Consider the following 27752-nt stretch of genomic DNA (forward strand, 5'->3'; position numbering starts at 1 on the left):
CCACTGCAAATGATCCAAAACGCAGCTGCACGACTTGTGTTCAATCAGCCCAAGTTCTCCCACACCACCCCACTGCTGCGCTCACTTCACTGGCTTCCAGTAGCTGCACGTATCAGATTCAAAACACTGATGCTTGCCTACAAGGCCAAAACTGGACCAGCACCATCTTACCTAAGAGACCTCATCACACCTCGCACTGAACCATGCTGTCTGAGATCCTCCAGCACTGCTCGACTGGTACCACCTTCTCTCAGAATGAGAGGAAAGTGTACTTCAAGGGTCTTCTCTGTTCTGGCACTGCGGTGGTGGAATGAACTTCTTCAAGCGACGGTTGAAGACCTACCTCTTCTGGAAACACTTAAATTAGCACTTCCCAAGTTTACTTTGTAGAATTCAAGATTTATATTTATATTAAGTTTGTAATCTTGCGTTCCAGTGTAAATTTGTATTCATTGCTAAAGACTCAAAGCACTTTTGTACGTCGCTCTGGATAAGGGCGTCTGCCAAATGCCGCAAATGTAAATGTAAAATGAACTTGCATTTTCTTCTGCATAGTACCAGCATAGTTATAAACATAAAATGCCCAATAAGGTGGATATTTCATATGTTTTGTTTGTTGTAAGATATTATTTGATTTTACTGCAATCGTTTAGGATGGTGAGGATCCTAATGGTGAGTATACTGAGGTTTCATTGAAAGCTGTCTTTTATTCCTGTTCCTTGTCAAAATAAATGTAATATAGTAAGTTGATACTGCATGAAGCTTGATTATTTCTTCTGAAAACCCTTTAATTTTGCTCCCAGACACCTGTTTTAAAAATGGCTAAACTTAATTTGTATACTTTTCTAGTAATCAGAAGAGATTTTCCATGCAGCCATGCCGTAGTGAAAGGAAAGGAATACCAGTAGTCATATGTTGTGTCATTTAATAGTAAATGTAGTAACATTTTGATTGCAAATTAGCTAGTTCTCAAGCTCCTAATGAGCCAAATGATGTGATAAAAAGCAACAAGAGATGAAAATCTAGTAAAGGTCAAAGGTTTTAGTCTTTTCTCCAATTCATTGTACAACAACAAATTGCACTATTCTAAAAATTATAGCTTTAGAGAAGGTGTTTCTTCTGATCTTTATTTGTACATCATACTCCTTGTGCATCACATACAAATGCCTCCCTCCATCCACATGGTCCTTGAGGTTAGAGGACTTACTCTCTTTAGCCAGAGATACCTGGAAATGAAATGTACCAGGGACATTAGGATTATTTACTTTTATACACATATTTCCATGCATTTGAAGAGAAACCTATTATTATTTAAATATGAATTTAAAAATGAACATAAGTAAAAAAAAAAAAAAAAAAAAAAAAAAAAACTAAAAACAGAAAAAAACGAAGTACTAAAATTTATTTTAGTTTTATTTACAAAGTTGCACAGACTTAAGTCATCACACCCTTATTATCTCATCACATGTCTCATATGATTCACACAGCAGTTCTCTTACGTCGTGCACAGAACATGGCAGTTTTTCCACCTTATCATTGTTTTGGGATTTCTCACTCTCCTTTGTCTTTGGTGTTACTTTCTTACTTGGTAATGCTACAGTCTACAGTAATTCCACACTTATTTTTATTATTTATTTATTAATGTATTTTTTTTTTTTTACAAAAGAATACATTTGGCTATATTTACTGCAGCTGAAAAGATTTAGAGTATATTTACAATGTATCTGTATGTGTACAGTATTTAGAACAAACCAGAATTTAACTTTAAATACTGGTAACATCAGGGATATACGTGGTTGTGCAAAATCTAAATAATTGTTTTGAAATGATGATAATATCTTATATTTATATTAGCTTAGCTTAATAGCTTACATATTATTATTTATGTAGTAAACCTATTATTATTATCATTATTGTTATTAATATTTTAAACAAATTCTGCCTCTACTGCCACAAACCTGTACCAGACCGTAGATCATTAAACTTTTAAATTTGTATTTAATTTCCATTTTATTTACTTTTGTAGACTGTACGATGTTTTATTTTAATAAAAAAAAACACATAAAAAACCTTTTTGCTTATGGCAATTTCTTGAACTTATTTCAGGCACAGTTTTTTTCTAGGCATTGATGAAGCTCACACTGATTATGCATCATGTTGAGTAGACTTTCATTTGCAATAATGAAATTAATAAATTGAATCATTAAATAATAATTGAATATTATATATATAGTATTTTTTTTTTTTTGGTCTGCGATGAAAAATCTATCTGGATCACTGCTGCACTGTAGAATCTTTTTTTGTTTCAAGTGTGTTTGCGGCATGTGACCTGTTGGGGGCGACAGCTGCTGCGACGTAACCGGGATTTATTTTAAAGAGTCGTAGAGGAAAGCAAGAATCTTGAGCTTCCGTTTTCCGCTCGGCTCCCGCCCCACTCCGCCATCACCCAGTTCTGAACAATAAAGGGGATTAAAATAAAACCAAGAAAAACAGTTATGGGACCGCGGGGGTCTGACAGCAATCTCTAACTAACCCATTGAGACTGTAGAGAATGATTAAATATGATGGGAAATGAGAGCGGAGGAGGTTCGGGCTCGGCTGATCAGCGGTACAGCCTTTTTTTCATTGACAATCAGCTGATGATGTTCAGGAGCCTCTGAGGGACAGAAGACTCGCGTGTCTCCAGGTTGGGAGTCCTAAAAAAATCCGACATCTTTTTTTGGACATTGAACGCTTAATGTGTGTTTGTATATATATATATATATATATATATATATATATATATATATATATATATACATAGATCTGGTTTGATGTTGAAATGAAGATTGTTAGTGTTGACTGAAGAAAAGGAGCAGCATTTTTTCCTCATCAGGCCGGACACTCAGCTAGCTTTAGCTTTAGCTTTAGCTAGCTACAGCGGAGACATCACGGTAAGGACCCTCTTCTACCTCCCTAAAAATATGCATCACATCTCTGGTGTAATCAGTTGCATTGCAGAGAACCCAGTCTTGTTTCTGGTGTTTAACAACATGACCATGTCTGCGGTTCTCAGGTGCACTGTGTTCTTTAAGATGCACATATTGTGCTTTGACTTGACATTTTAATTCACGAGGCTGTTCACAGCGTTTGGTTTGTCAGCGCTTATGTCTCCTCCTTTTAACTGTTTTCGGATAAATCACGTTTCCTGCAGTGAGACTGATGTAGATTGTGGTGGAAGATTGACTAGTAGTTGATGCAGATTAGTACTGGGTGTGGATATGAACGAGAAGCGAGCGAGCAAGCAGCAGTGCAGGAGGGGGGACACCAATAAACCAGTGCAAGTGCGGGGGCGGGACATGTGCGAATGGGAGAGTGGTGTAGGGGGTGATGGATCAGGACGTTCTGCTGCAGATCTTGTCTTGGGAAGTAAAGCATAAAGAAATGATGGATCAGGAGTGGGAGCTCAGTGGTTAAGGTGCTGGGTTACTGATCGGAAGGTCAGGGGTTCAAGCCCCGGTATCGCCAAGCTGTCACTCTTGGGCCCTTGAGCAAGGCCCTTAACACTTTGTGCTCCAGGGGCGGCGTATCATGGCTGACCCTGCGCTCTGACCCCAGTTTCTGAGCAAGCTGGGATATGCAAAGAACGAATTTCACTGTGCTGTAATGTATATGTGACAAATAATGGCTATTCTATTCGATTTGGGCTGGGAATGAGATGGTTTGGGATATAATAGGATGGGATTTAATGTAATGGGATGGTTGGGATGTGATGGCAAAAGTGGGGATGTGGCGTTACATTTACCCCCCTGAAGTTCATTACTGTCCTATCAAAGCCCTCCAGGTGCTTTATTCCATTTGCACCACAGCCTACAAGTACAGTTTGTTATGAAAATAAGCCTAAATGTCCCTAGGTAAGAAAAGAAAGAAAAAATCCGAGACATATACGTTGTCTTGAAATCTTTTTTTATAAAGAGCTTTACAGAGTATGTTTCAATTACAGAGATCAGTGCTCTTTCCCCATCGAAACGGTCTGGAGAGCTGCCATCCTGTAGACTTTCTTCAATGTTTATAGGACAAATGCATCGACCAAAGCCCGGGTGTGGATTTGCTGCTTTTCCACAAAAATCCATAAAAGGAGGAGTTGTTTTTTATCTTAGAATAAAAATGGGTGTTGAAGCATCATCTGAAACTGACAGGAGAGACAAAAGAAGATGTACAATTTCATTCTGTCCAGGTTCACCTCAGATCAGTACATTCCCTAGGATAAGAAAGAATTAACAGCATATAATACATTTGGCATGACACATGTCAGGCTTTTTATTTGTTTCTAGTTGCATTTAATGTTTCGGAAAACAAGTATGTAAAGTACAAGACCAGAACCAGAAGTGCAAAATAGACAATGAGCCACACAAGCATTTAGATCGAAATATTAAACAGCGCTCTACTCTAGTAGCTATTCGTGTAGCAAAGCAGTCGACCTGCAAAAGAAAAAATACTTTTCAAATAAAGGCATATTAAATTTATTATTGGTATTAGGACTTTAAAATTATTGTGCAAGAAATTGCATGTATTTACAAGCAATTTTGTTGAATGAGAAATTGTAGACAGTGTTTGCCCTCAAGGCTGTTGATGGTTATATTTGCAGAATTACAGATGGAAATCTAGTGTAATCAATACAGCAATCAAGCCTCTGATGCAATATAATGTATGAACTGTAAGGCTTAATTGTATCTTATGAGTCCATATGTGAGTTTTTTTCAGAATTCATTCTTATAGTCTCCCGTGAAACTACACACCTCAAAGCTACCTCATTGACTTGCATGCATCTGTGACGACTGAGGGAATTCTTCTCCTTAAAAAGAGACATAATCTCTCCAAATTAGGTTTTCTTCAATGCATAATTATGCATAGAATTTCACACATCATACAAGAAGTCAAGTCAAGAAGCTTTTGTCATTTTAACCATATATAGCTGACGCAGTACACAGTGAAATAAAACAATGTTCCTCCAGAACCCTGATGCTACATACAACAAAATCACAGAAACAGAAAACACAGGGCTAAGGACTAGTAAATGTCCTCACCAACCTGGTGCAAACAGTGAAAAGACAACGCAGGACAGTGCAAGACAACGCAGGACAGTGCAAGACAATACACAAAACACAAAATAGCTCTGGCAGTAAACCTGTTGTAAAGAGACAAAATGAACAGTAGCAAAAATGTAAACAAAATGAGAAAATAAACATCATGAGAGAGTCATTTATATTATCCTTCTAATCAGGGATTGGAACAGACTTGTAAAATACCTGAATGAATGTCATTTAGATAAAGATTTGGGAAAACAATTTTTTTAATTTGTGTAGTGATGAAAGTATTAGCATGAAAGTGACATGCTGCCGCATCGCTCCTTGGGAAGTGACGAATATTCACTACCATCACTATCAGTGGCCAATTGAAAGCTGTTAAGGGGGAATGTACTGTAGGAAAGTGTGAACTGAAGTAAAATTAGATCATCACAATTATCATCCATTAGAGAGGACACATCGATGATATTGATTTCCTAGTTTAGTACTGCTTTTGGTGCCTGTTACATAATTATCACTACAGGATATGAAAATGTAGCATTTAATACAAGTTTACAATATTTATTTAAAAACATGAATTATGATTATGTAAAAATGTACACTTTACACTCTGTCAAAATAATTATAGTCTAGCCTTCAACAACCAATTCAATCATTTCTTTCCACCGGTCAGTTTACAGTTTCTGTTTAGTAGGTGTGCAAAACTCTCGTCTTCACACGATTTAGATTTGTAAAGCATCTACCCGATATTGGCCAATAAATCTTCTCTTACAGTACATTTACGATGCAATATTTATACATAGGGAAATGGTTACGCTTTTGACTAACAATGAATATCAATCATTTCCTTATTAATTCAAATTAATCAATATTTTATAATTCCACTAGACCTGTTATCATACAATTTAATTTATTAGATGTAATCAGATGTGACTGATTTTGTTCAGAATCTGGAGACTTGTTCATTTTCAAATGACGGTGATGTAGAAAAGGAGTTTTTTCAGAATCAGTATTAGGACTGTTTGCAAATCTTCTTTCGGCTGTTCCCATTAGGGGTCGCCACAGCGGATCATCCCTCTCCATACCCCCTTGTCCTCTACATCTGCCTCTTTCAACTAAACTACCTTCATGTCTTCCCTCATCACATCCATAAACATCCTCCTTGGTCTTCCTCTCTTCCTTCTTCCTGGTGACTCCATTCTCAGCATTCTCTTACTAATATACCCCATGTCCCTCCTCTGCACATGTCCAAACCATCTCAATCTCGCCACCCTCACCTTGTCTCCAAAACATCCTACATGCACTGTCCCTCTAATAAACTTGCTTCTAATCCTGTTTGCATATACTTTAATAAGTTATTCTTTTTTTACGCACACTTTTTGACTGACTTATTATAATTGATTTATAATTGCTAATATTTGATTTATAATCAATAATAATTTATGATTATAGCTTTGATTAATTCTGTCATTGCCTATGCATCCATTCAGACTGGTTGATCGTCCCACTTATATCCTGCCTCCACAGGCAGTCTTTTTACAGAAGTGTCCATAGCGACATGAAGTGTTCAAGCTAAGATAATTATCATAAAGTTTTATGGTGTTATAAAGGATGTTTATGGTTCTTCCCCAAGTTGTGTCCCCAAAGTTGTAGGTATAATCCTGGATATTGGAGTGTGGCTGTGGAGATTTGTGCATTCAGTCAGGAGACAGTCAGTGAGATCAGTCCTTAAAGAGATCTGAATTGCAGTCAGCATTAGTGACTTCCAAAAGGTGTTCAGTTGGGTTGAGGTGAGGGCTCTGTGCAAGACACTCAAGTTCAACATCAACCTTAGCAGACCATGTCATCATGGAGCTCGCTTTGTACACGTCCGTGTCCTGCTGGAACTGGTTTGGACCCTTTATTTCAATTGAAGAGAAATTGTTATGCAACAATACGATATAGTGCTTCCAAATTTGTGGCAACAGTCTGGGGAAGAACTCCATATGGATGTGATGTATGAAATAATCACCATATGGTGCGTCATGTTTGTTTCGCAGTTTCCTGATTTTAGGTTTAGTCTAATATTAGTGTTCTGTCTAACATGTTCATAAAACAAAATCACAGCACTACAAGTTATAACCAGATAAATGTCATGCTTTTTAGAGGGCATTGTGTGTAATTTATTTACCTCTAAATGAAATCTTTATTGTGAGTCTTGTTCGTTGAGGCCAAGTGGAGTTTCTGTTTTTGATTGTGGAAATCAAGTCTTAGTCAAGACAGCGAATATAAGAAGCTTAACGTATCTAAGATTTTAGAATCTGTCCTTTTTATTTTTATCCTATTACTAAAAAGGTATTGCAGAGTTGGTATAGTGGTATCCTGTAGTGTATGCTTTAACAATAGTAATTAAACCGTTACTCATCATATGATCATATATGACTGTGTGAAGGCGCTGGCCATGCCATCGAGTGTGCGGGCCGGGAGTCTGAAGGACCCGGAGGTGGCCGAGCTCTTCTTCAGGGAAGATCCAGAGAAACTTTTTACAGACCTCCGTGAGATTGGCCATGGCAGCTTCGGGGCCGTCTACTTTGTAAGTATGGCTGATCGAGATTTCTGTGAGGAAATGGATGGCCCATCACCAGTGACAAAAACGAATGCTTTCCTTTGCACGTTAACAGGCCCATGACATCCGCACCAATGAAGTGGTGGCCATTAAGAAGATGTCATACAGCGGCAAGCAGTCGAACGAGGTAAAAACTTAAAATGCATTCAAACTTTTACGTAGTTTATATATATATATAAACAGGTTCTCTGTAGTAGTAATATTTGATTTGTTAGCATGACCATTGCTACATGTGTAAGAACAAACTATATAGGACTAACTTGATGCAACTTTAAGCAGTGTCTTCAGGCGGATTACTTGCGAAGAACTTAACAGCAAACTCAATACATGACCCGAACACTCTGTTCTCTCATTCATGTTTCAGAAGTGGCAGGATATCATCAAAGAAGTGAAGTTCCTTCAGAAGCTGCGGCACCCAAACACGGTGGAGTACAAAGGCTGCTACTTGCGAGAGCACACAGCATGGGTGAGTGTGTGGGAGGGAGGTATAGGGAGTTGTGCTTTCCAGAATAAAGAGTATAATGACGCAGTAGCGCCATTTCCTTTGACTGCAGAAGCTGTTTCGAATTTGTCCTGTGCTTGCTAGACTGACCAAGTATTTCCCACCATTGTTCTAAGCTTGCGCTGATTTTAATCATTCTTGTTTTTCCTGAACGCACTTTACATTTTCTTATCTCTGAGGGTTATGAGTTTCAGAGAAAAAATGGCAAACTGTTGCTTAAAGAACTATAGCGTGCCCTGCCAAGTTAAAGGTTTATTTGTGTGCATCTAATGACTGCAGCTGCAGTTTATATCCGAAAATATCATAAGAGTAATACTGAAGAAACAGTGTCTGCAGCAGTATTATGGAATGTTTCCAACTAAGGATTTACTTAAAGAGCTCTGCCAAATCACACACAGCCGCCATAGACACAGACATACACAACGTTTTAGTTCTCGTTTCAGCATGTTGATTCTGGGTTTTTCTGGCAAAACGGGAACCAAAAAACGAATGCTGTTGAATACCGTCATTATTGTGTAATGCCAGTGAGTGCACAGAAATAGAGTTGCGATGAGAGAGTGCCAATGACTAGGTTTCTGTGGTTAAAATTTTGTTGTTGTTTGGCCAAGTTGCACTTCTGACTTCTGCTTCTGACAAAATGGAAGCATATAGGATTATTTTTTGTATAATTATTATTTGCAAAGATATTGTGATTTTTATTATGAGTTTACACAGTTAAGTTTTATAGAGAAATCCTATTCCTGTCCTGATATACTGAATATACAATTAAATCTGCCTATCTAATACGGGTGGCAGTATTATAACTGTTATAAATTATTAATATAAAACTATTTATAAACAATTCAGATCTCAGAGTTTAGTCTTGGCCCATTTTTAACCCACAAAGTTAGGACCCCCACTATCATGCTCTCTACTCATGAATTTTCTCTCTTCTTCAGCTGGTGATGGAGTATTGTTTAGGTTCAGCCTCTGATCTAATTGAAGGTAAGTGAATGAGCAACTATATTTAACCCCATACAAGTCTTGAATTAAGTCTTTTTCTCCATTATCAGGAAATATTCATTGCGTAAAGTGCAAATGTTTTGCCATATTAATTCGCACAACAGCAAAAGGATCTTAACTGTTCTTTATAAAACGAGGACTGCTGTATAGCAAAGAGGAATAGCCGGTAATTCCTTTTGTTTGTGGTGTTTGTTAGTAAACAGCTGTGCTGTAATTGAAAGGAGGCAACTGTTGAAAAATCAACATCAAACCTCATCACATGCCAACTTAAGTCTTGAAAGAAGTCTGACTGCATGATGACAGATAAGAGCAGGCATTTAAACATAGAAGAGAGCCTGAGAGAGTAAATGAAAGAAATGAGTCTGAAAGTGTAAAAGACTCCTACATTAAAAAAAAAAAAACAAGGTTTAATGCAATTTTAGAACTGTACAGGTTAGGTTTTCATTTGGAGAGAAGCTAATGAAAGCTAGTCAGTGATTATTTATAGGGTGCCATTCTTCTCATGATGGTTTTTCTAGAGAAATCAGTGTACACAGTTGATCAGTATTTCTCTTCACTTTTGGTGTGCTAAATCTTTGTAGATTGACTGGGTCTACTTGTACTATGCATTATCATTGCCAGTCTAGTGTCTAATGAGTGTTTGCATTAGATCTTTATAATGTTTCAGTGGCACCTGTCACCGGATGGGATATATTAGGCATCAAGTAAAAATCGAGTTCTTAAAGTTGATGTGTTGCAAGCAGGAATAATCGGCAGGATTTGAGCTGTTTTTGACAAAAGCTTGATTAGGAGAGCTAGATAACTAGGTCAAATCATATCTCAAATAGAAGGTTTTGTGATGTGTTCCCAATATGGTGTAGCTACTATTTATCAAAAGTGGCCCATCGAAAGACAGCCACCTAACATGCAACAGGGTCATGGGAGACCAGGGTTTAATGATCTTAATAGTGAGCGAAGGCCAGTCTGCTTGGTCCAGTCATGCAGAAGAGCTACTGTAGCACGCATGGCTGAAAAGGTTATTATAAAAAGGAACACACCGTGCATCGAAGTGTGTATGTGTGGGGCTGCATGGCCGCTGACCCCTGAACATTAACAAAAGCACCTACAATGTAGGCATCAGAACTTGATCATGGCGCAGTGGTAGTTGCTGGCCGTGTCTGATGAATCATGCTTTCTTTTATTTCATGTGGATGGCTTGTGCGTCATTTGTGTTCAGGGGAACTTTTTTTCTTATTATTGTTAAAGCTTAGTCTTCAGTATTTTTAGATGCTTGTTCTAACACTGTGGTTTGGGCAAACAAGCTTAATTGTACGTTGTTCCTCTAAAGGTGTCAGTCATTTATCAGTCCTGTTTAGTGCATAGCATGCGGTTTGCTGCACAACACTAAATTATTGTTGAATGTGTATTTGTTCCCATGAGGGTGAGGCCTATAGTGAGACGAAACACAGTTTATGTTACACAATAAAATATATATTTATTTTATTTTTAATAGGCATTTCTTTTTTATATAAAGAATAGCTGCTACTGCATTTTTAAGGCCTGACATTTTCATCTTAACTTAAATGAGTAGGCCATAACCGATAAAGCTGTAGCTCTGTTGTGCATACTTGAAGGCGAGACGCAGCTTTAGATTTCTTAAACGATTTAATAATCTGATAACTACTATAAATAAAAAGTAAAAGTATTAACCATCCATCAGTCCTAAGCAATGTTGAATACATGATGATAATTGCTTTTGATCTTCATCTTATTTGACGATATTACAGTCCACAAGGTAATTTATTAAAAAATTCATTCCATGTCACTATGTGAAAAGCAGTGAAATTGATAAATGTATTATGACCCCACACTGTATGTGATAATCGAGCTGTAAGGAGGTGTCGGAGTTTTCACCTCCCATTCATTCACACTTTCCTACTGGCCAATCACTGAGGAAGTGGGTGGAGAGTTTAGACCTGCCAGATTTATAGAATTTCTTCTAAACTTATATGGAAATGCTTTCTGTTGACGACAGCTTGGCATTAAATCCATCATCCCTGCTATCAGCAACACAAAGCTTAGATATCGATGGCTACTTGATATGAATTAGTATCATCACTGCAGTGCCTCCTTCATTACTTCACCACAAAGGTCTTGTGGACTTGAACTTCCATTTCATGGACAACTCTATTGCCAAATACAGCACTAATGTCATTTATATGTTAGATAAGGGTACAACTTCCCTGGGCCTTATAAAAAAAGATCTGATCTTTGTTTAGAATATTTCAATAACAGCGCTCTCTCAGCATTAGCAAGATGAAAGTGATTACAGTTGACTAGACTCTAACATCAACAGAGGCATAGTAGGAATAGTTAGCAGTTTCAAATGTATCTGTGTTAAAGGTTCCTAGTCCTACATGATCAAGAGTTTGTAGAAGCTCAATAAGCCCCTAGTGTCTTCACCAACATTCATCTGTGTACCTTCTGGATACAAGATACAGTGTTTGATGGTGTTAATTACATTAAAGTTTAAAGATTTGCTTATGTTTGACATGCACAATTTGTTTCAATAAATTTGTATTAGAAAAACAATTTTTTAAAGCTTAGTTACTTTTCACTCACCCTGTATATTGTGTGTTATGTGTGTGTAACAATTCACCTGAGACTTGCATTTCTGTATCGAAGTCATTTTGACATCCAGTGGAAATGACAAAAACTTAGACCTTTAGACTTTGCTGTTTCTTAGTTGAAATGAACGTTTTCTTCTGAAATTGCTGGTTCATGATGTTACACAGTTGCTGTGTTATTTCCTTAAAACTATTTTAAAGCTGTTTTTAATTTTCAATTTCGACTTTAAGGTCAGCATTAAACAATAGCTTACAATGTTACACATTGTGTTATAAGCCGGTACTGCAAAAGCCAAAAATTGCACTAATCAAACTGGGAACTGCTGTTTTGTATCTCTTCCTGTTTTCTCTCAGTGCACAAGAAGCCATTGCAGGAAGTAGAGATTGCAGCGATCATTCATGGTGCTCTGCAGGGCCTGGTGTACCTTCACTCCCACAACATGATTCACAGGTAGAGAGTCAGTTTCCCATGCTCCTGTTTTCTCCTTTTAATACTTATCGGTTCTCTTTTTTTGGCTCACTGAGCTGAATCACTTAACACAAAGGTCTGCCTTGGGCTTGGTTTGTTTTATGTCATTGCTGCGAGGTTTGAAAAGAACTCTGACAACTTTTGACCACTGCATCTGTTGTTTCTGTATTCTTTTATTTCTGCTATAAAAATCGCATCTTACCTTCTTTACTGTTTTCTCCAGTTTCTAATTTATTGCCTACTGACAAACCTCCCAACACTACCTGGCCTTAAAATCTAAACTACAAGGTCTGTTTTGTTGTTGTTCTCTTGCAAGTTTCTGATTGACATTTGTGTTTTGTGGCATATACACAAGAACTGTGAACTTCTCTGACAATGTTGGACTAAAATATGCCCAGGACCCTGGTACATATCATTTTACCTCACTCATATAGTGCATCATTCTAACAATACTCTTAAGTATTTTTCACATCACATTTCTTTGTGAAATGTGATGGTAAATGAACATTACAATTGTTTGAGATAAAAATCGATAATACTGTTTTTGTTACATAATTCAAGAAATGAGTTGTAGAGGACCTTTCAGCCAGCTATGCTTTTAATAAATAAATGGAGAACAAAGTGCACCATTCAGTGCTGCATGATTTATACTGATGCTGGCATGAATTATTCTTGCTGAATTGGTCAAAACCCTTCCATCATGAATATTCATAATGTATATGATGCCTAAATGTATATGATGCCTAAATTTCGCGTCTTTTACCGATTACATTTTTGTATGTTTTCTCTCAGAGATGTGAAGGCGGGAAATATCTTGCTGACTGAGCCAGGGCAGGTGAAATTGGGAGATTTTGGCTCTGCGTCCATCATGGCACCTGCCAATTCCTTTGTGGGCACGCCCTACTGGTGAGCTATGAAACTTTTCTAGAAATTGCTTTATTACATTTTATAAATAGTTGTATAACAAATGCTTGATAAAGGCTTAACTCCTTAAGTCATAACTATAAAATCACCTGCTTTGAAAGCGAAAAAAAAAAGGGTAGATTCCCAGTAGTGCTGCCAAAACAGTGCTGACTCCAGAAGACAGCTGAAGGTGTGCTGTGGTATCTAGCAGCAAATCTTTGTCCTATATATTATAAACTGGGACCTTCATGGATTGAGCTTGGTTTCCAGGTCATAGATGATTGAATTGAAATCAGGTGGGGGGTCAACACCATGAATGCACACATCCATTGTAGGCACTTTTGGTGACCCCATACACAACAAGTTGTGATACATTGTTGACACCTTTATATCACAGCCAGCATAATATTTTCACCAAATTGTGCCACAGTAGTTCTTTTGAGGGATTGAACCAGACAGAATAGAATTCACTCCCCATGTGCAAACTCGGTGAATTTTGTGCACCCATGACCCTGTTCCTGCTTCACTGGTTGTCCTGCTGGGAGCACCTTTGGAGAGGATTTGGCCCAGTTTTCAAGTCATCACAATTTAGCCTTTGTCAAAAATCACTCAGATCCTCATGCTTGCCCATTTTCCTGCTCCCAACACATCCATTTTTTTATCTTATTGTTCACTTTCTGCCCAATATATCCCAGTTAAATGCCTAATACATGACATGTGTCCTTGTAATGAGATTATCAGTGTTATTCACTTCACCTTGAATGTTATTACTAATAGATGTATGCCATTTTTAATGTTTACGGCAACTAAGGGAAAATGCCCTTTTAATAGTGAATGTGTTTGATGTAGGATGGCTCCTGAAGTGATCCTGGCTATGGATGAGGGTCAGTATGATGGGAAAGTAGATGTATGGTCACTTGGCATCACATGCATTGAGCTGGGTAAGTAACTGACCAAATTTAAAGCTTATTAATAATTGTGATGTAAAGGTAAAAGATATGGAAAGTGTTATATTGGTTGTTGTATCAGTTTATCAACCCATTGGTCCTCTAATTCAGAACAATCTGGAAATTAATTGCAACTTTTCAGTATAGTTAGACTTTTAGTGGACTTGTTGATCTATTCCATTACTGCATTATAGGATGATCTGTATACATTTAGGTTTATAGCATTTGATAGATGCCCCTTACTCAAAATAATACTCAATAAAACAATAATCCCATTTATACAGCTGACCAGGTTAAGGTTCTTGCTCAGTGGGTTAGTAGTGGCAGCGTTGGGGAGCTAGGATTTGAGTTTGCAACCTTTTAGTCAGAAGACCGAGAGTGTATAAAATCTTTTTAAAGTAGATGATGACGTGAACAGTTTACACAGTTTTGTGTTCTGTCTCTTTTGCATTACTTTTGTTGAAATGGGTTTTTTTTGTTTTTTTACGTGGGCACTTCATCAGCTCATGTATGCAGGGTCTGTAGCTTTATAGAATTATGTAGGACTTATGCATGCATTATGCACATTTACAAGTAGGTGTTAAAAAGGAGATTAGACTAGATTTCCATATTTGGCATAGATGTAAGTCTATCATGCTGGGGAATGACTCTTTGAACTTTATGGATTAACATGAAAAAAGAATAACTGCAGGGAACTGTTCTAATATAAAAAGAACAAGACATGGGTGCTGCTCAACAAATCTAGTGTTTATGTCTCTTCCACAGCGGAGAGAAAGCCTCCCTTATTTAATATGAATGCTATGAGTGCCTTATACCACATCGCTCAGAATGAAAGCCCAGTCCTGCAGTCTAATCACTGGTGAGAAATCATTTCCTATATATAAAAAAAAAAAAAAAAATGCATATTTGTTGTATTTATCTTTTTGTGTTTAATACCTATCTCAGGAGACTATACCAGATTCAGTGATGTTTCCATATGATGTTTTTTTAAAGCATTCTTATTTTAACACCTTCCTCCTCATCTAACTCTCGATTTGCTTTGTATTTTTTTTTTTAAAGGTCAGATTATTTTCGAAATTTTGTGGACTCCTGTCTACAGAAGATTGCCCAGGACAGACCTACCTCTGACGTGCTTCTCAAGGTGAACATTATTACCGTATCTCTACCCTGTCATATTCATTAACATTGACTAATCCACTTTGTAAGAACAGCAGTAAGATCTTCACAGGTTCCTCTTGAAAAGAAGAATATGGTTTTTGACACTGCATGCTTTATCACAAATTGTGTGATCCCAGTTATAGTAGTTTTTTTCCACAAAACATAAAGGTTAAAATGCTTGGAATGTTTTTTCTGGCACTAAATAACAAGCTGATTAGTGGAACCAACCGAAACTTGCAAAAATAAGTGCACCTTTCTAATTTACACGAAGGAGAAATTTAGACAGTTTAGTGTTCTTCATTTTCAGCAAGAATGGCTTACAAAGGTGTTTTAAAGTCTCTCAGTAAATAAATTCTGTCTGGTAGGTGATAATAGAAACGGATTTTTTTTAGGAATGAAGTGCTAATTTAGGTACCTGTACATATTTGTGTCTACATCATGCTGAGAAGAAAAAAAGCAGCTTTCATTTCCTGATATTTACTTCTAGATTAACAATTGGCACCTTTTGTAGCAGACCACCTAATTTTTAGGTAAGCAAAAGTATTGGAACAGACAGCTTTAACCTAAACAACACTGCGTATTTGGTTGCATATTCCTTGCCTGTAATTAATAAATCAATGCCAGTGATCCAAACTGTTGCATACTGGGTTTTTTTTTAATGCTTTTAAAGACTTGTACTGCAGCTTTCGGTTGTTTGTATTTTTGGGGAGATAAATAGGGGTATGGTCTGGTGATTGACATGGCCAGTGTAAAACCTTCCATTTTGTTGTTCTGATGAAAGGCTTTGTTGTGTTGCCAGTGTGTTTTGTGTCACTGCCATGCTGCATGATGGCGTTCTTCTTAGTAAGATTGGATGCATTCCTCTGGTAATCTGCAGACAGAACGTTTCACTAAACTTCAGAATTAATTCTACTTCAACTATCATGAGTTACATTGTCATTAAAGATTAATGAGACTGGTTCAGAGCGATGGCCCTCAAGCCACGATGCTCCACCGTTAAACAACAGTCTTCACAGGCAATACCAGGGCTCACACCAAACATCCAGGGCTATTTGTTTGAACAACAAAAAAACCCCGTCAGTCATATGTTCCAATATTTTTGATAACTTTAAAAAATTGCACCTTTGGTTTGACCCCAGCTGTTTTTCAAGACTTTTAGATATAATATCAGGAAATTAATGCTAATTAATGGAAAAATCATTTTTGTCATTGCCGCTCCAATACGTTTAGAAATTATTATATTATTATTAATAACAATTCTCCATAATCATTGCATAATTGTACAGCTTGTCAAAGCTACGTTGTTCCACTATTTTTCTGTATTATTTTGCTAATCTCTTTTGTTCTATAATCTTTAGCACTCCATTAAAAAATGGCATGTTTATGTGCTGACAATATACCATATTCTGTGTGAAGGCACAGAAGATGCTCTGGGAATGTAAATGAGGCTATTGGCAATTTCCCCCAGAGACTCCAGCATGTATTATTTTAACTTTTTTTTTTTTGTTTTCATTTAGGCAAAGATTTTTCCAAACAGAAATTTGCTACAAAATATTGATTCTCAAGCCTTTCTTGACAAATCAGCCTGTAACAATATACTAACTTGAGATAAACATTATCTGTGGTTCATGTAGCATTACGTCCACACATGGCAGCATAGAAAATTTGGATAAAAAGTACTATAGAACAGTGGTCCCTAACCCCCGTGGTCAGTTGGTACCGGGCCTCACAAAAAGAATACATTATTTCCGTGTTATTTATTATCTGATTCTGAACGGTTTTATTTTGGAAAATTACCTGATTCTCTCCGCCACCTCTGTCTATGACTCACTCTTGATGCCCATCATGATGCCTAGGTCACATGTCTTACCTACATCCGCTACCTTCTTAAAGGGGCTGCTCCGGCCGCTAACACACAATACATTACCGCTAAATTAAAACCCCTAAGCTAGCAAAATAAACAAAAACAACACAGTGGATTCACGGTTATTATTACATTTAAAAAAAAGTTGCCACTGCTACCTCACACAGTCTCCAGGTGGTTTTTGGGTGTTTTTTCCTCTTTCTAACTATCCTCCAAAAACTTGCTGGACCGACTACACTAAATACCCCAGATGTAAATGTGTGCATGGTACATTTTTTTTTAGACTCGTTTGGTTTTGAAAGATTTTCAGCACAATATTTTAACATCTTGAATGAGCCACCAGTTCCAGAACCCTGATTTGGATATTTAAGATGAATGAATACATTTGAATCTCCTGCAGAGATCATCAGTAGTGTTTCGTTCTGTCCTGAAAATGCTTGCCCTTTTTCTGTTTTGTCTCTAAGCATCATTTCCTGTGTCGTGAGCGTCCTCTAACTGTGGTGATGGATCTAATTGCACGCTCTAAAGATGCCGTGCGAGAACTGGACAACCTACAGTACCGCAAAATGAAGAAGATACTCTTCCAGGAAACGCACAATGGTCCTGCTGCAGAGGGGACTGAGGAGGAGGAGGTATTTATGCACTGAATAATGTCAAGCATATCAACATTTCATGATTTATCCGTGTCTTATTCTAATTCAAATTGTATTACATTTTTATTTGTCACACACATTTTAGTGCAGATCCAAATTCACACTTTCATACAGTACATTGCCAAAAGCTAGAAATGTAACTGAATACTGCTTGATAACATCCAGTAACAGCTTTTTAGACACACATTTTATTTATTCAGGTCAGTAACATTGAACAAATGTGTGTTTCAGAACATTTGCAAAAGCTATAAATGGCAATTGATAGAATTCACAGCTTTCGTTAATATGTGAGAAAAAAAAAGTAAAACACAAGTCCTCTTAGTCTTATTATTTTTGCTTTCCTGACATAAGAAACCGGTCCTTTATGTCATCAAGAAATTAAAATAAAAACTTTTTTTTTAATTGGAAATAAATAAAAAAAGTCTGAGAACATTTTTATACAATCCGTTTCCCGGTCAGGGAACCAACCCCTCAGCCATTAGGGTTGCACAAGCCTTAGTACCGGTCCCAAGCCCGAATAAATGGGAAGGGCTGCGTTAGGAAGGGCATCCAGTGTAAAAACGTGCCAAATCAAACATGCGGAGGATCCGCTGTGGCGACCCCTAATTTGCCGAAAGAAAGTTCAATAATCCAATCTATACAGTTATAAACATTTTCCAAAACCACTGTAAGAAATGTTATATTTTTGTATGAGTTGTCAGTAGAAGTGTGGTGTAAACTATATGACAGCATATTTATTTATTTTAAAAACTTGTTTTCTCTCCGTTTGCTGCCTGACCATCAGGATGTAGAGCAGTACATGCTGCGCACAGGAACAGTAAACAGCATGGAGAGCTCGCACTCCCTGCCCTCCATGTCAATCAGCGCTAGCTCACAGAGTTCTTCAGTGAACAGCCTGGCTGATGGCTCAGATGACAGTGGTGAGATGGCCATGATGCAAGAAGGAGAGCACACAGTGACCTCCAACAGCTCCGTATTGCACAAACCACTGGTTGGTATCTCTTGAGTATATTTGCATCGAACTAATTCAGTCAGTAAACACAAACACCTTCATACTCCACAAACCTCAGTTTATACATGAGAATAGATAAGTGATGAGGTGTGTGTGTGCATATATAAATACACACACACACAAACACATTTGCTACAGTTTGTAAAACTATAATTAATGTATTTTTAGCCCTGTTCTTCATCTCCATATTCATTCAACATGTTCCAGCATTAACTAGTGTATTGGGTCTTCAGAAAAAAATGCAAAGCAAAGCAATAAATACTTCTCTACAGAGGTTTTATACAGACCTGGCAGAGTTGTGTAATTTCAATGAGTCACAGCTTCATATATAGTCTCAATTTACAAGACTACACCAGTAGAGGGCTCCAATGTGCTACTTTAAAGACTGAAGATACTCATCTAATGTAAAAATAATAATAATAATAATAATAATAATAATAATTATAGTAATAATTATAATAATTATATATTAATAATAATATTTAATAATATTTTTTTTATCAGGCGTAGCAGTATTATCTTAGATTGGCAAGAGACAAATAGACGTATATATGTGTATGTAGAGATAAATAGACTATGTATACACACATACACACCAATCAGGCATAACATTAGAATTACTGGGGAGTAACATTCATGGCACCTGTTAGTGGGTGGGATATATTAGACAACAAATGAGCATTTTTCCTCAAAGTAGATATGTTAAAAGCAACAGAAATGGGCAAGTGTGAGGATTCGAGTGAGTTTGACAAGGGCCAAATTGTGATTGCTAGACGACTGGGTGAGAGCATCTCCAAAACTACAGCTCTTGTGGAGTGCTCCTGGTCTGCAGTGATCAACATCTATCAAAAGTGTTCCAAAGAAGCAACAGTGGTGAATCAGTGGCAGGGTCATGGGCGGGCAATGCTCATTGATGCACATGGGGATCGAAAGCCGGCCCATGTGGTCCGATCTAACAGACGACCTATTATAGCTCAAATTGCTGAAGAAGTTGCTGCTACTAATGCTGTACGGGTCAGGACTGTTTTGGCAGCAAAAGGAGGACCAACTCGATATTAGGCAGATGGTCATAATGTTATGCCTGATTAGTGTGCGTGTAGAGATATAGACATGTATATATGTTGTGTGTGTTTCCCTTTGTGGTGAACATTTTGAACATTTACACATGTATTCTGTTCTTTAGAGCCATGATAACATCTATGATGAGCCCTACCAGCCCGAGGTGGACTCTCAGCAGCAGGGACCATCCGGAGGAGGAGGTGGTGGTGGTGGTGGTGGTGGTGGAGGAGGCGGAGGCGGAGGCGGAGGGAGGCGTCGTCGAGGCCGCGATCACTTTGCTACGATCCGCACGGCTTCACTGGTGACACGTCAGATCCAGGAGCATGAGCAGGGTTCAGCGCTAAGAGAGCAAATGACTGGCTACAAGCGTATGCGCCGCCAGCACCAGAAGCAGCTAATGGCCCTCGAGAACAAGCTGAAGGCTGAGATGGATGAACACCAGCTGCGGCTTGATAAAGAACTTGAGACACAGAGGAACAACTTCAGCAGCGAGAGCGACAAGTTCGGCAAGAAGCATCAAGCCATACTAGAAAAAGAGGTAAGAGAGAAAAATAATAACACTTTTTTTTATATGGAAGGAGAACACCGTGTTGGATCACCCAATATTAAAAAATAAATATTTTAATTAGGAATGATCAAAGCATCATTATGACAATTATGTGTGATCTCAAAACAAATTTTTTTTGTCCATATCAGGAAAATAATTCTACGGCTTCTTTGCATTCTTTATAATTTTCTTTGTAGAGTAAGAATACTTCAACAGAGGAAAAGAAGTTCCAACAGCACATCTCAACTCAGCAGAAGAAAGAGCTTACTACTCTGCTTGAGTCTCAGAAACGCCAGTATAGACAACGCAAAGAGCAGCTCAAGGAGGTAAATGGCTTCTGAATACAGGACTTTCAAACTAATTAAAATGATATGTGCATACATGAGTAAATGCTAAAGCTAATATGTTGAGTAGCACAAGATGTTCTGAATTTTGGACTCTAATCATGTATGACATGGCCCGCAGGTTGCCTGGAAATGTTGCAAACAGTTTATGGAACACACCAGTTCTATGAAATGTTGATTTTTCTTAATTTGTTTAACAGTCGGTTATCGTTTTTGTACACATTTGTGCCGCATTCAATGCAAAAAGCATGAACTAAGTATAATTTTTTATCTATAATGATTATATATATGACATGTGCCTTCACGAGGATACAGTCTCATAGCTGTTCAAGAGGTGGTGTCTAAAAACCTGCTGGCATCCCATTATTTTTGTATTATCACTATGTGCATGGATGTGAATGTGTACTATGTAAATGGATTTGTTAGTGAAATGCACTAATATTGTTACTGGTACAGGTTGTGATACAAGTTGAGAAATTGGAGACTTTTTTCCACCTGTATATCAGGTTCGCTCTGCATTACTGTCTGTATTATACTCTTATATAATACAAAAATCACTTCCTTGGCCCAGGAGTTGAATGAGAACCAATCCACACCAAAGAGGGAGAAGCAGGAGTGGCTGGTGCAGCAAAAGGAGTGTCTACAGCAGCACCAGGCTGAGGAAGAGGCAGGCTTGCTGCGACGCCAGAGACAGTATTATGATCTACAGTGCCGCCAGTATAAAAGGAAGATGCTATTGGCTCGACACAACTTGGAGCAAGACCTGCTCAGAGAGGTAACGTGAACACACGCACATCCTAATATCTCTGGATATTAAGTACCGTATTTTTCGGACTATTAGCCGCTACTTTTTTCCCACGTTTTGACAACAGATATCATACAAGCACAGACAGGTTTCCAAAACTTTTTTATTATTCTTGGCAACAGCATAACGGGTTAGTCAAAGAAACTTGATGAGCATCAAAAAATAATAAGGACATATTCCTCGGTCTTGCACATAGCGGAAAAATGCAGCGGCAGGCTATTCCCAAAATGCCGTTTTGCTCTTAAAGGAGCCACAACATATTTCACCCGTGTTACAGAGTTACCAGGCTTAGACAGGTGCGGCTTATAAAAAAAAAAAATCTTTGTCAAATTCAGTGGGTGCGGCTTATATATGGGTGCACTTAATAGTCTGGAAATTACGGTATACACAACTAGACTTTCAAATTGTAGCTAAGCTGCATATGTGTATATAAGTTGAACATGGCCTAGCCTACTCAGTAGTCTTGAAGTATGGTGATCAGTTTGGGGTCGTATTCTGTAATTTAATAATTCAGCAAATTGTCATGCATTATTTCGCAAAACAATTCACACTACCGTAATGGATAAACTTTCAAGTATATATGCATGTGGCATTGGACACGTGGACAAGCGCCTGTCCGCGAGAGGAGGGTGGAAACAATAAAAAAAAATTTTTTAAAAAAGAGCGACAAATTTGTTAGCGAGCTAAGATACGGCTTTGAAACCCCAAAAACACAGAAATAAGTACACGCCGAGTGTAATGCATCTCACAGGGGGGATGCGTACATCCTGGCAGCGCCTCAACATATTATACTGCATATGCGCTGCTAAACACAATTAGAATATTTTTACAATTTTCTCTTAACACTATCATCATCGTAAAGATCAGAAAAATAATCTAACCATCATAATTTTGGGATTACCTGTGTCTATCTGTCGACAGACAGACAGACAGACAGACAGACAGACAGACAGACAGACAGACAGACAGACAGACAGACAGACAGACAGACAGACAGATTGGCTGAAAGAAAGAAAGAGGACCGAGAGACTGCTTAGATTTTTTAGAGTATTGTTTTCCTGGCTGGAATGATCAGTTAGACCTCAATCAGGTCCATGCAAGATGAGCCACATGAGCTTGTTGACAAAAAATGTTAAATTGAAAAATATTATTCAGGAAAGTAATAGTCAAATGTGACTAAGCAAAACCTAAATTTTAACCTACTTGGTGCTACATACATTTTACATTAATACCAGAATAGTAGTTGAACTACAGTAGATCATGTTCGCCTCTGATCATCTTAAATCTTAAATATACAATGAATAACAAATTCACTGGCAAAAAGTGTCATTGGATGGTGTCCAATCTGACACCAGAACAGATTCAGTGTGTTTATTGCATAGATTAAACAAGTCTCCTGAACTCAGTTTGTTCAGTTATCCTTGGACCTTTAAAGTGGGATGTAAAGGGGTAAAGCTCCTAGTCATGTCTTCATAGATTATGCATAACTTTTTTAACAACTTTTTAAAAAGCTCCTTCAAACATGGTCATAAATCATGATTTCTGAATTCTTTGAGGTTTTTTTGCGCATCGAACATTTAACACAAAAATAAAAAAATCCTTAACCAAGAATGTAGAATTCCTTGAATACCGTTTTTTTACTTGACATCTGGAGAAAAATTTGTGTTCACTGGAGTTTTTATCTTGTACAAGTGATTTGTGAAGGGACTATATTGAAAAAATATTGAACTTTTATAAGGGAGCAAATACAGTGATAGTCATGATCATGTCCCAAGAATTAAAGCACTTGCCAAATTTGTCATTTGAGTATTTAAACTGTGGAATTTAACAAAATACACATCTTTCACTTCTTAATAATATTAAAAAACAAACAAACATGGTGACCCCCCTGTAATAACACATTCAGAAATTGTAGAAATGTCCAAAAACCCTCAGTTATATGCTTGTCAACCCTGCTTTTTTATCCTTATAGGAACTGAATAAGAAACAGACACTGAAGGACCTGGAGTGTGCAATGCTGCTACGGCATCACGAGTCCACACAGGAGTTGGAGCTGCGTCAGCTGGGTCTGGTGCAGAGAACGCGGGCAGAGCTGATTCGCACGCAGCACCAGAGTGAACTCACCAACCAGCTGGAATATAACAAGCGGCGTGAACAGGAGTTGCGCCAGAAACACGCTGTCGAAGTACGCCAGCAGCCAAAGAGCCTCAGAGTGAGTGAGAGTGACGGCACCGAGAGCGGTGGGGAGGGTCCTGACAGACGTGGGGAGGGGACAGCAAATTCATGCAGTGTGCTGGTAGAGGACATTGAGAGAGAGGTTTATGAGGCGGTAGAGAAGGATGAGGATGAGAGCGTGTTATGTGGAGAGCGAACTCCACCTGTGGAAAAGAACGCACAGGAGGTGAAGAGTGTAAGGTTTGATGAAACTGAGGAAGGAAGGGAGAATTTGCGTGAAAGAAGAGGTGATGAAGGAAAATATTTGCAGACTTTAGATGAGCAGGGCAGACATGACAAAGAAGAAAACCGAAATAAGCAGGAAGAGCCATACGATGATTTGGGGCGGGAAAACAAAGAATGGCAGTTAGAGGGAAGAATGGAGGACAAAGATTTAGAGGACCAAAGATTAGTAGAAGGGCTGCAGTGGGATAAAGAGGACGATGCTAGCAGTGAGATGGAGATGGAGACTGAGGAAGAAGGAGAAGAGGATAGAGGCGTGGCTGATGGCTGTCCATCTGACATTACCCCTTCCCCTTCTCTGGAAATTTCTAAAAGAGATGAGCTTTCCGAATTCTACTTCCCTGATAATCTAGAGGAACTGGAACCTTCTCCCATCTGCCCTCCTCCCAGCACATCTATTTCTCAACAATCCATCCCTTCACTCTTTTCTCACATCATATGTCTTGTCCTCTCCCTCTCTGCAGCTGCCAAACCGTCTTTCCCAACACTGCTCTTTTTATCTATCTTCCTTCTCTCCCTCCGTCGCTCCCCTCCTCTTCCATCCCTTGCATCCCTGGTTCTTTCAGCCGAGTTGACCTTCCTGGCTCTCTTTTTCTCCTACTTATTCCTGCGCTCACTCTGGTCACTCTCACTTTCTTCATTCTTCTCACTTGTGCTCTGGGCATCTGGCTTGTTTAACATGGGCCTGGCACTGAGTCTGGGACTCTATTATGTTCCCTTGGCCCTGATTTCAGCTTTCTTCCTCAGCTCCCCCTCACTTTTCCTTTCCCTCTACTTACTATTAGTGCTGGTGGTGCGCCCGGCTCGCGTCTTCCTCCAGAACGCGCCTCGAAAACTCGCCCGATTATGGGTGCGTGTGCTCTTCCGTCTACCGAAGCCACTGTTCACTCTGTGCCAGTCCCTCACGGGTGGCATGGCTGAGCGCAGCCTTTTTGACATGTTCCCCAAAGCAGGACGTAATTGTGGTGGTAGGCACTCCCGCATACCTGTTCCTGCCCGCAGCCTACCTGCCGAATTCCAGGCCAAGCATCAGTCTCGGGTTTATGTTTGGGCCAGACGTTTTGCTCGGCGTCCCTTGGGAGTTTTAGCTGACCTGGCTAATACGCTAGTGCTGAAAATAGCAAACCGAATACTTAAAAAGCTTCCTAAACATCACCTGAGCAGATTGAGAGTTTTAGGGCTTTTAAGGAAGGAGAAGCAGAGCAGGCTGCCACGACTGTTACCACGTGAAGTGAGGGAACAGAAACGCCAGATGAGGGAGCGGAGAGAAAGGGAGCGACGAAGAAGGGAGCAGGAGATGATGCACAGAGAGGAAGGGAGGTGGGAGTGTGGGCTGAGGAGAACATCTTCAGGCAGGAGCTCAAGGGGGAAGATTGTACCCTGGAGGTAGATCAAAAAACCTGGCAACTGCTTTATTAGGGGAGAGAACAAAGGAATTGCCAAAGTGTGTGTGTGTGTGTGTGTGTGTGTGTGTGTGTGTGTGTGTGTGTGTGTGTGTGAGAGTGAGAGTGAGAGTGAGAGTGAGAGTGAGAGTGAGAGTGTGTGTGTGTGTGTGTGTGTGTGTGTGTGTGTGTGTGTGAGACTGATCATTCATGCTGAGCATTCTTATGCATTTTCTCCACACACTTGTGCATGCTCAGATTGAGCTTCTTATGTTTACTGGCTTTAATTCACCCCATCACATACTGTCTGTTCTACTCCCATATTCACGATTCCATTAATCGTTGAATATAAAGTATTAATCAAGATTGTGCTTTTTGTAAAAGTTTTACTGTCTTAAGTTTAATCATTGAATTATTTTATTTTATTTTTTTGTTCTTAATTACTAAGAAGTATGTCTTATGGTTTATTTCATGACCATGTTTGTGCAATTTTTTTCACCCTTCCCTTTATTTTGTTGCTGTGCTCGTAAAGTTGTTATAATTACAGCTTTTTTTCAAAAAAAGCCAGTTAGAGAATTGTTAGAAGCCTAGGTCTAAACCCATAGCTACAATGATTATCATAAGGATGTCACTGAAGCAGCTACTGTGAAAAATGTAGTCTTTTTTCTAAACATTTGACACTATGCACCATCCCCACCCCTCGAACACTCGACCCTAACCAGCACCACCCCAGTCTTCTGGAAAAACACTATGACTTTTGATACAGTTTATTAATTGAAAGATTAAATGATTCCCATTTTGATTGTGGTAATAATAACTGCCATGATGTTAGAGTGACGTTCTAGGCCTTTCTTTGAAACAAAATCTTTGTTTGCCATTTGGCCCTCCCTTTTCAAGATATCTAACTCAACAGTCAGGGGGTTCAAGAGTGTTTTGAATGCAGCTTGTACGGAAATTGCAGTTGCACTCCAGAACATGATGGCGTAATTTAAAGCCTGACCAGCACAGATCTGAGAGAAGTCACTATATGCACCTATGTAAGAAAATGGCTCCTGGTTAATTTGAAAACTAGGCCAATTAGTGAAGACAATGATATTAATTATAGTGTTATAATGCTTTATGGTAAAAAGTAAAATTTTCCATGTTTTGTGATGGACTGGTGTCCCCTCCAGGGTATATTCCAACCTCCCACCCAGAATAGACTCCAGATCCACTGCACCTCTCAACAGGATAAACGGTTATTGAAGATGACTGAATGTATTATTTACCATGTAAACATTTTAGTCATATACTTTAATATGAAGGCAAAACTTTAATGCAATTATTCTACATGTATCAAATTATTTTCACCGTTTTTTTTTTTTTTTTTTTTAGCCTTTTTTTGTAATTCCAAAGGCTGCTTTATTATAAAAAAATTTTTTAAGGCTAAGCCATTAGGGCAGCTCTGTGGAAAGTGCCGATGATGCGAAAATCACCAAAGATCTCCAAAGCCATAAAATCCATAAAAGAAACGAGACACTTTTTTTTTTTTTTTTTTTTTACTGGATAAATATATATTGCACTGTTCTAAACTTAAATGGTCTAAATATGGATTAAAACTTGAAAAAAAAAAGAAAGAAATTTTATTTATTTAAAAAATGTGGAATTACCCAACATATAGTAGATACAAATCAAGAAGGTTGATTTGACTTTTTATTTTATTTAAGCAAATTTTAGCTCGTATGAGCAACATAAAAGCAAAATTTGACCAAATGTGAAGCATGTTTTATTATTTTTTTGCAGTTCAGATGCAGATCAGCCATAATTTAGGTTTGAATGTAATTGTTTGTGAACGTTTCATCTTTTATGTTTACACACGTTCTGTTTTGTGTTTTTTGTTTTTAAATCAGCAATTATTTAACTATTTTTGTGTATTTTTTTAAGCACCTTGTGTTTCAAGGCCATTTTGTGTGCATTTCATCCTCACTGTGTGAATGAATGAATGTTCACTGTATTTTAATATAAACAGTTCTTTTCTTATGTCTTTGTCAAATAAATTTTTTTTCTGTTGAAATCATGTTCTGTTTGTTTTGATTTACATTTTTGCCATGATTTTATAATTTCCTCTTCAGTTTACACACTTGTTTTTGTAATGGATTATATGATTTATACCTCTTTGAGACATGAAACGTGAATGTTTATGGCTTCCATCACTATTTTGTGGTTGGAGCTTATTAAAAGAGAGATTTAGCTTAAGAAAATTTGTGAATACATGTTGAACTTGGCAATGCATATACAAGCCTTTCTTCTATTTATAGAAAATAATGACCTTATCAAGTTTAGAGTTTAAAACTCTAGTGTCTGATGGGTAAGTAAAATACATTCTGTTTCT

The 27752-nt window shown here is 38.1% G+C and overlaps 1 protein-coding gene across 2 annotated transcripts in view; it reads left to right on the forward strand.

The window, feature by feature from the left end:
• Positions 1-2391: 2391 nt before the first annotated feature.
• Positions 2392-27752, forward strand: part of taok2b (TAO kinase 2b) — a 31526-nt gene continuing 6165 nt past the window's right edge. The window contains exons 1-17 of one of the 2 annotated variants that reach the window (XM_083555715.1): positions 2392-2686; positions 2848-2933; positions 7498-7638; positions 7727-7798; positions 8036-8137; positions 9112-9157; positions 12136-12232; positions 13043-13156; positions 14003-14094; positions 14866-14959; positions 15160-15241; positions 17587-17754; positions 18560-18766; positions 19971-20384; positions 20591-20719; positions 21309-21512; positions 23515-23754. In XM_083555715.1, the coding sequence (XP_083411841.1) occupies positions 7507-7638; positions 7727-7798; positions 8036-8137; positions 9112-9157; positions 12136-12232; positions 13043-13156; positions 14003-14094; positions 14866-14959; positions 15160-15241; positions 17587-17754; positions 18560-18766; positions 19971-20384; positions 20591-20719; positions 21309-21512; positions 23515-23754 (2193 nt within the window). In that variant the 5' untranslated portion in view covers positions 2392-2686; positions 2848-2933; positions 7498-7506. Of the gene's footprint in view, positions 2687-2847; positions 2934-7497; positions 7639-7726; positions 7799-8035; positions 8138-9111; positions 9158-12135; positions 12233-13042; positions 13157-14002; positions 14095-14865; positions 14960-15159; positions 15242-17586; positions 17755-18559; positions 18767-19970; positions 20385-20590; positions 20720-21308; positions 21513-23514; positions 27435-27752 lie in introns of those variants that run through there. The other variant, XM_083555714.1, reaches the window with a different exon arrangement.

The sequence above is a fragment of the Silurus aristotelis genome (genome assembly GCF_946808225.1).
Source record: "Silurus aristotelis genome assembly, chromosome: 12".
Taxonomy (NCBI): domain Eukaryota; kingdom Metazoa; phylum Chordata; class Actinopteri; order Siluriformes; family Siluridae; genus Silurus; species Silurus aristotelis.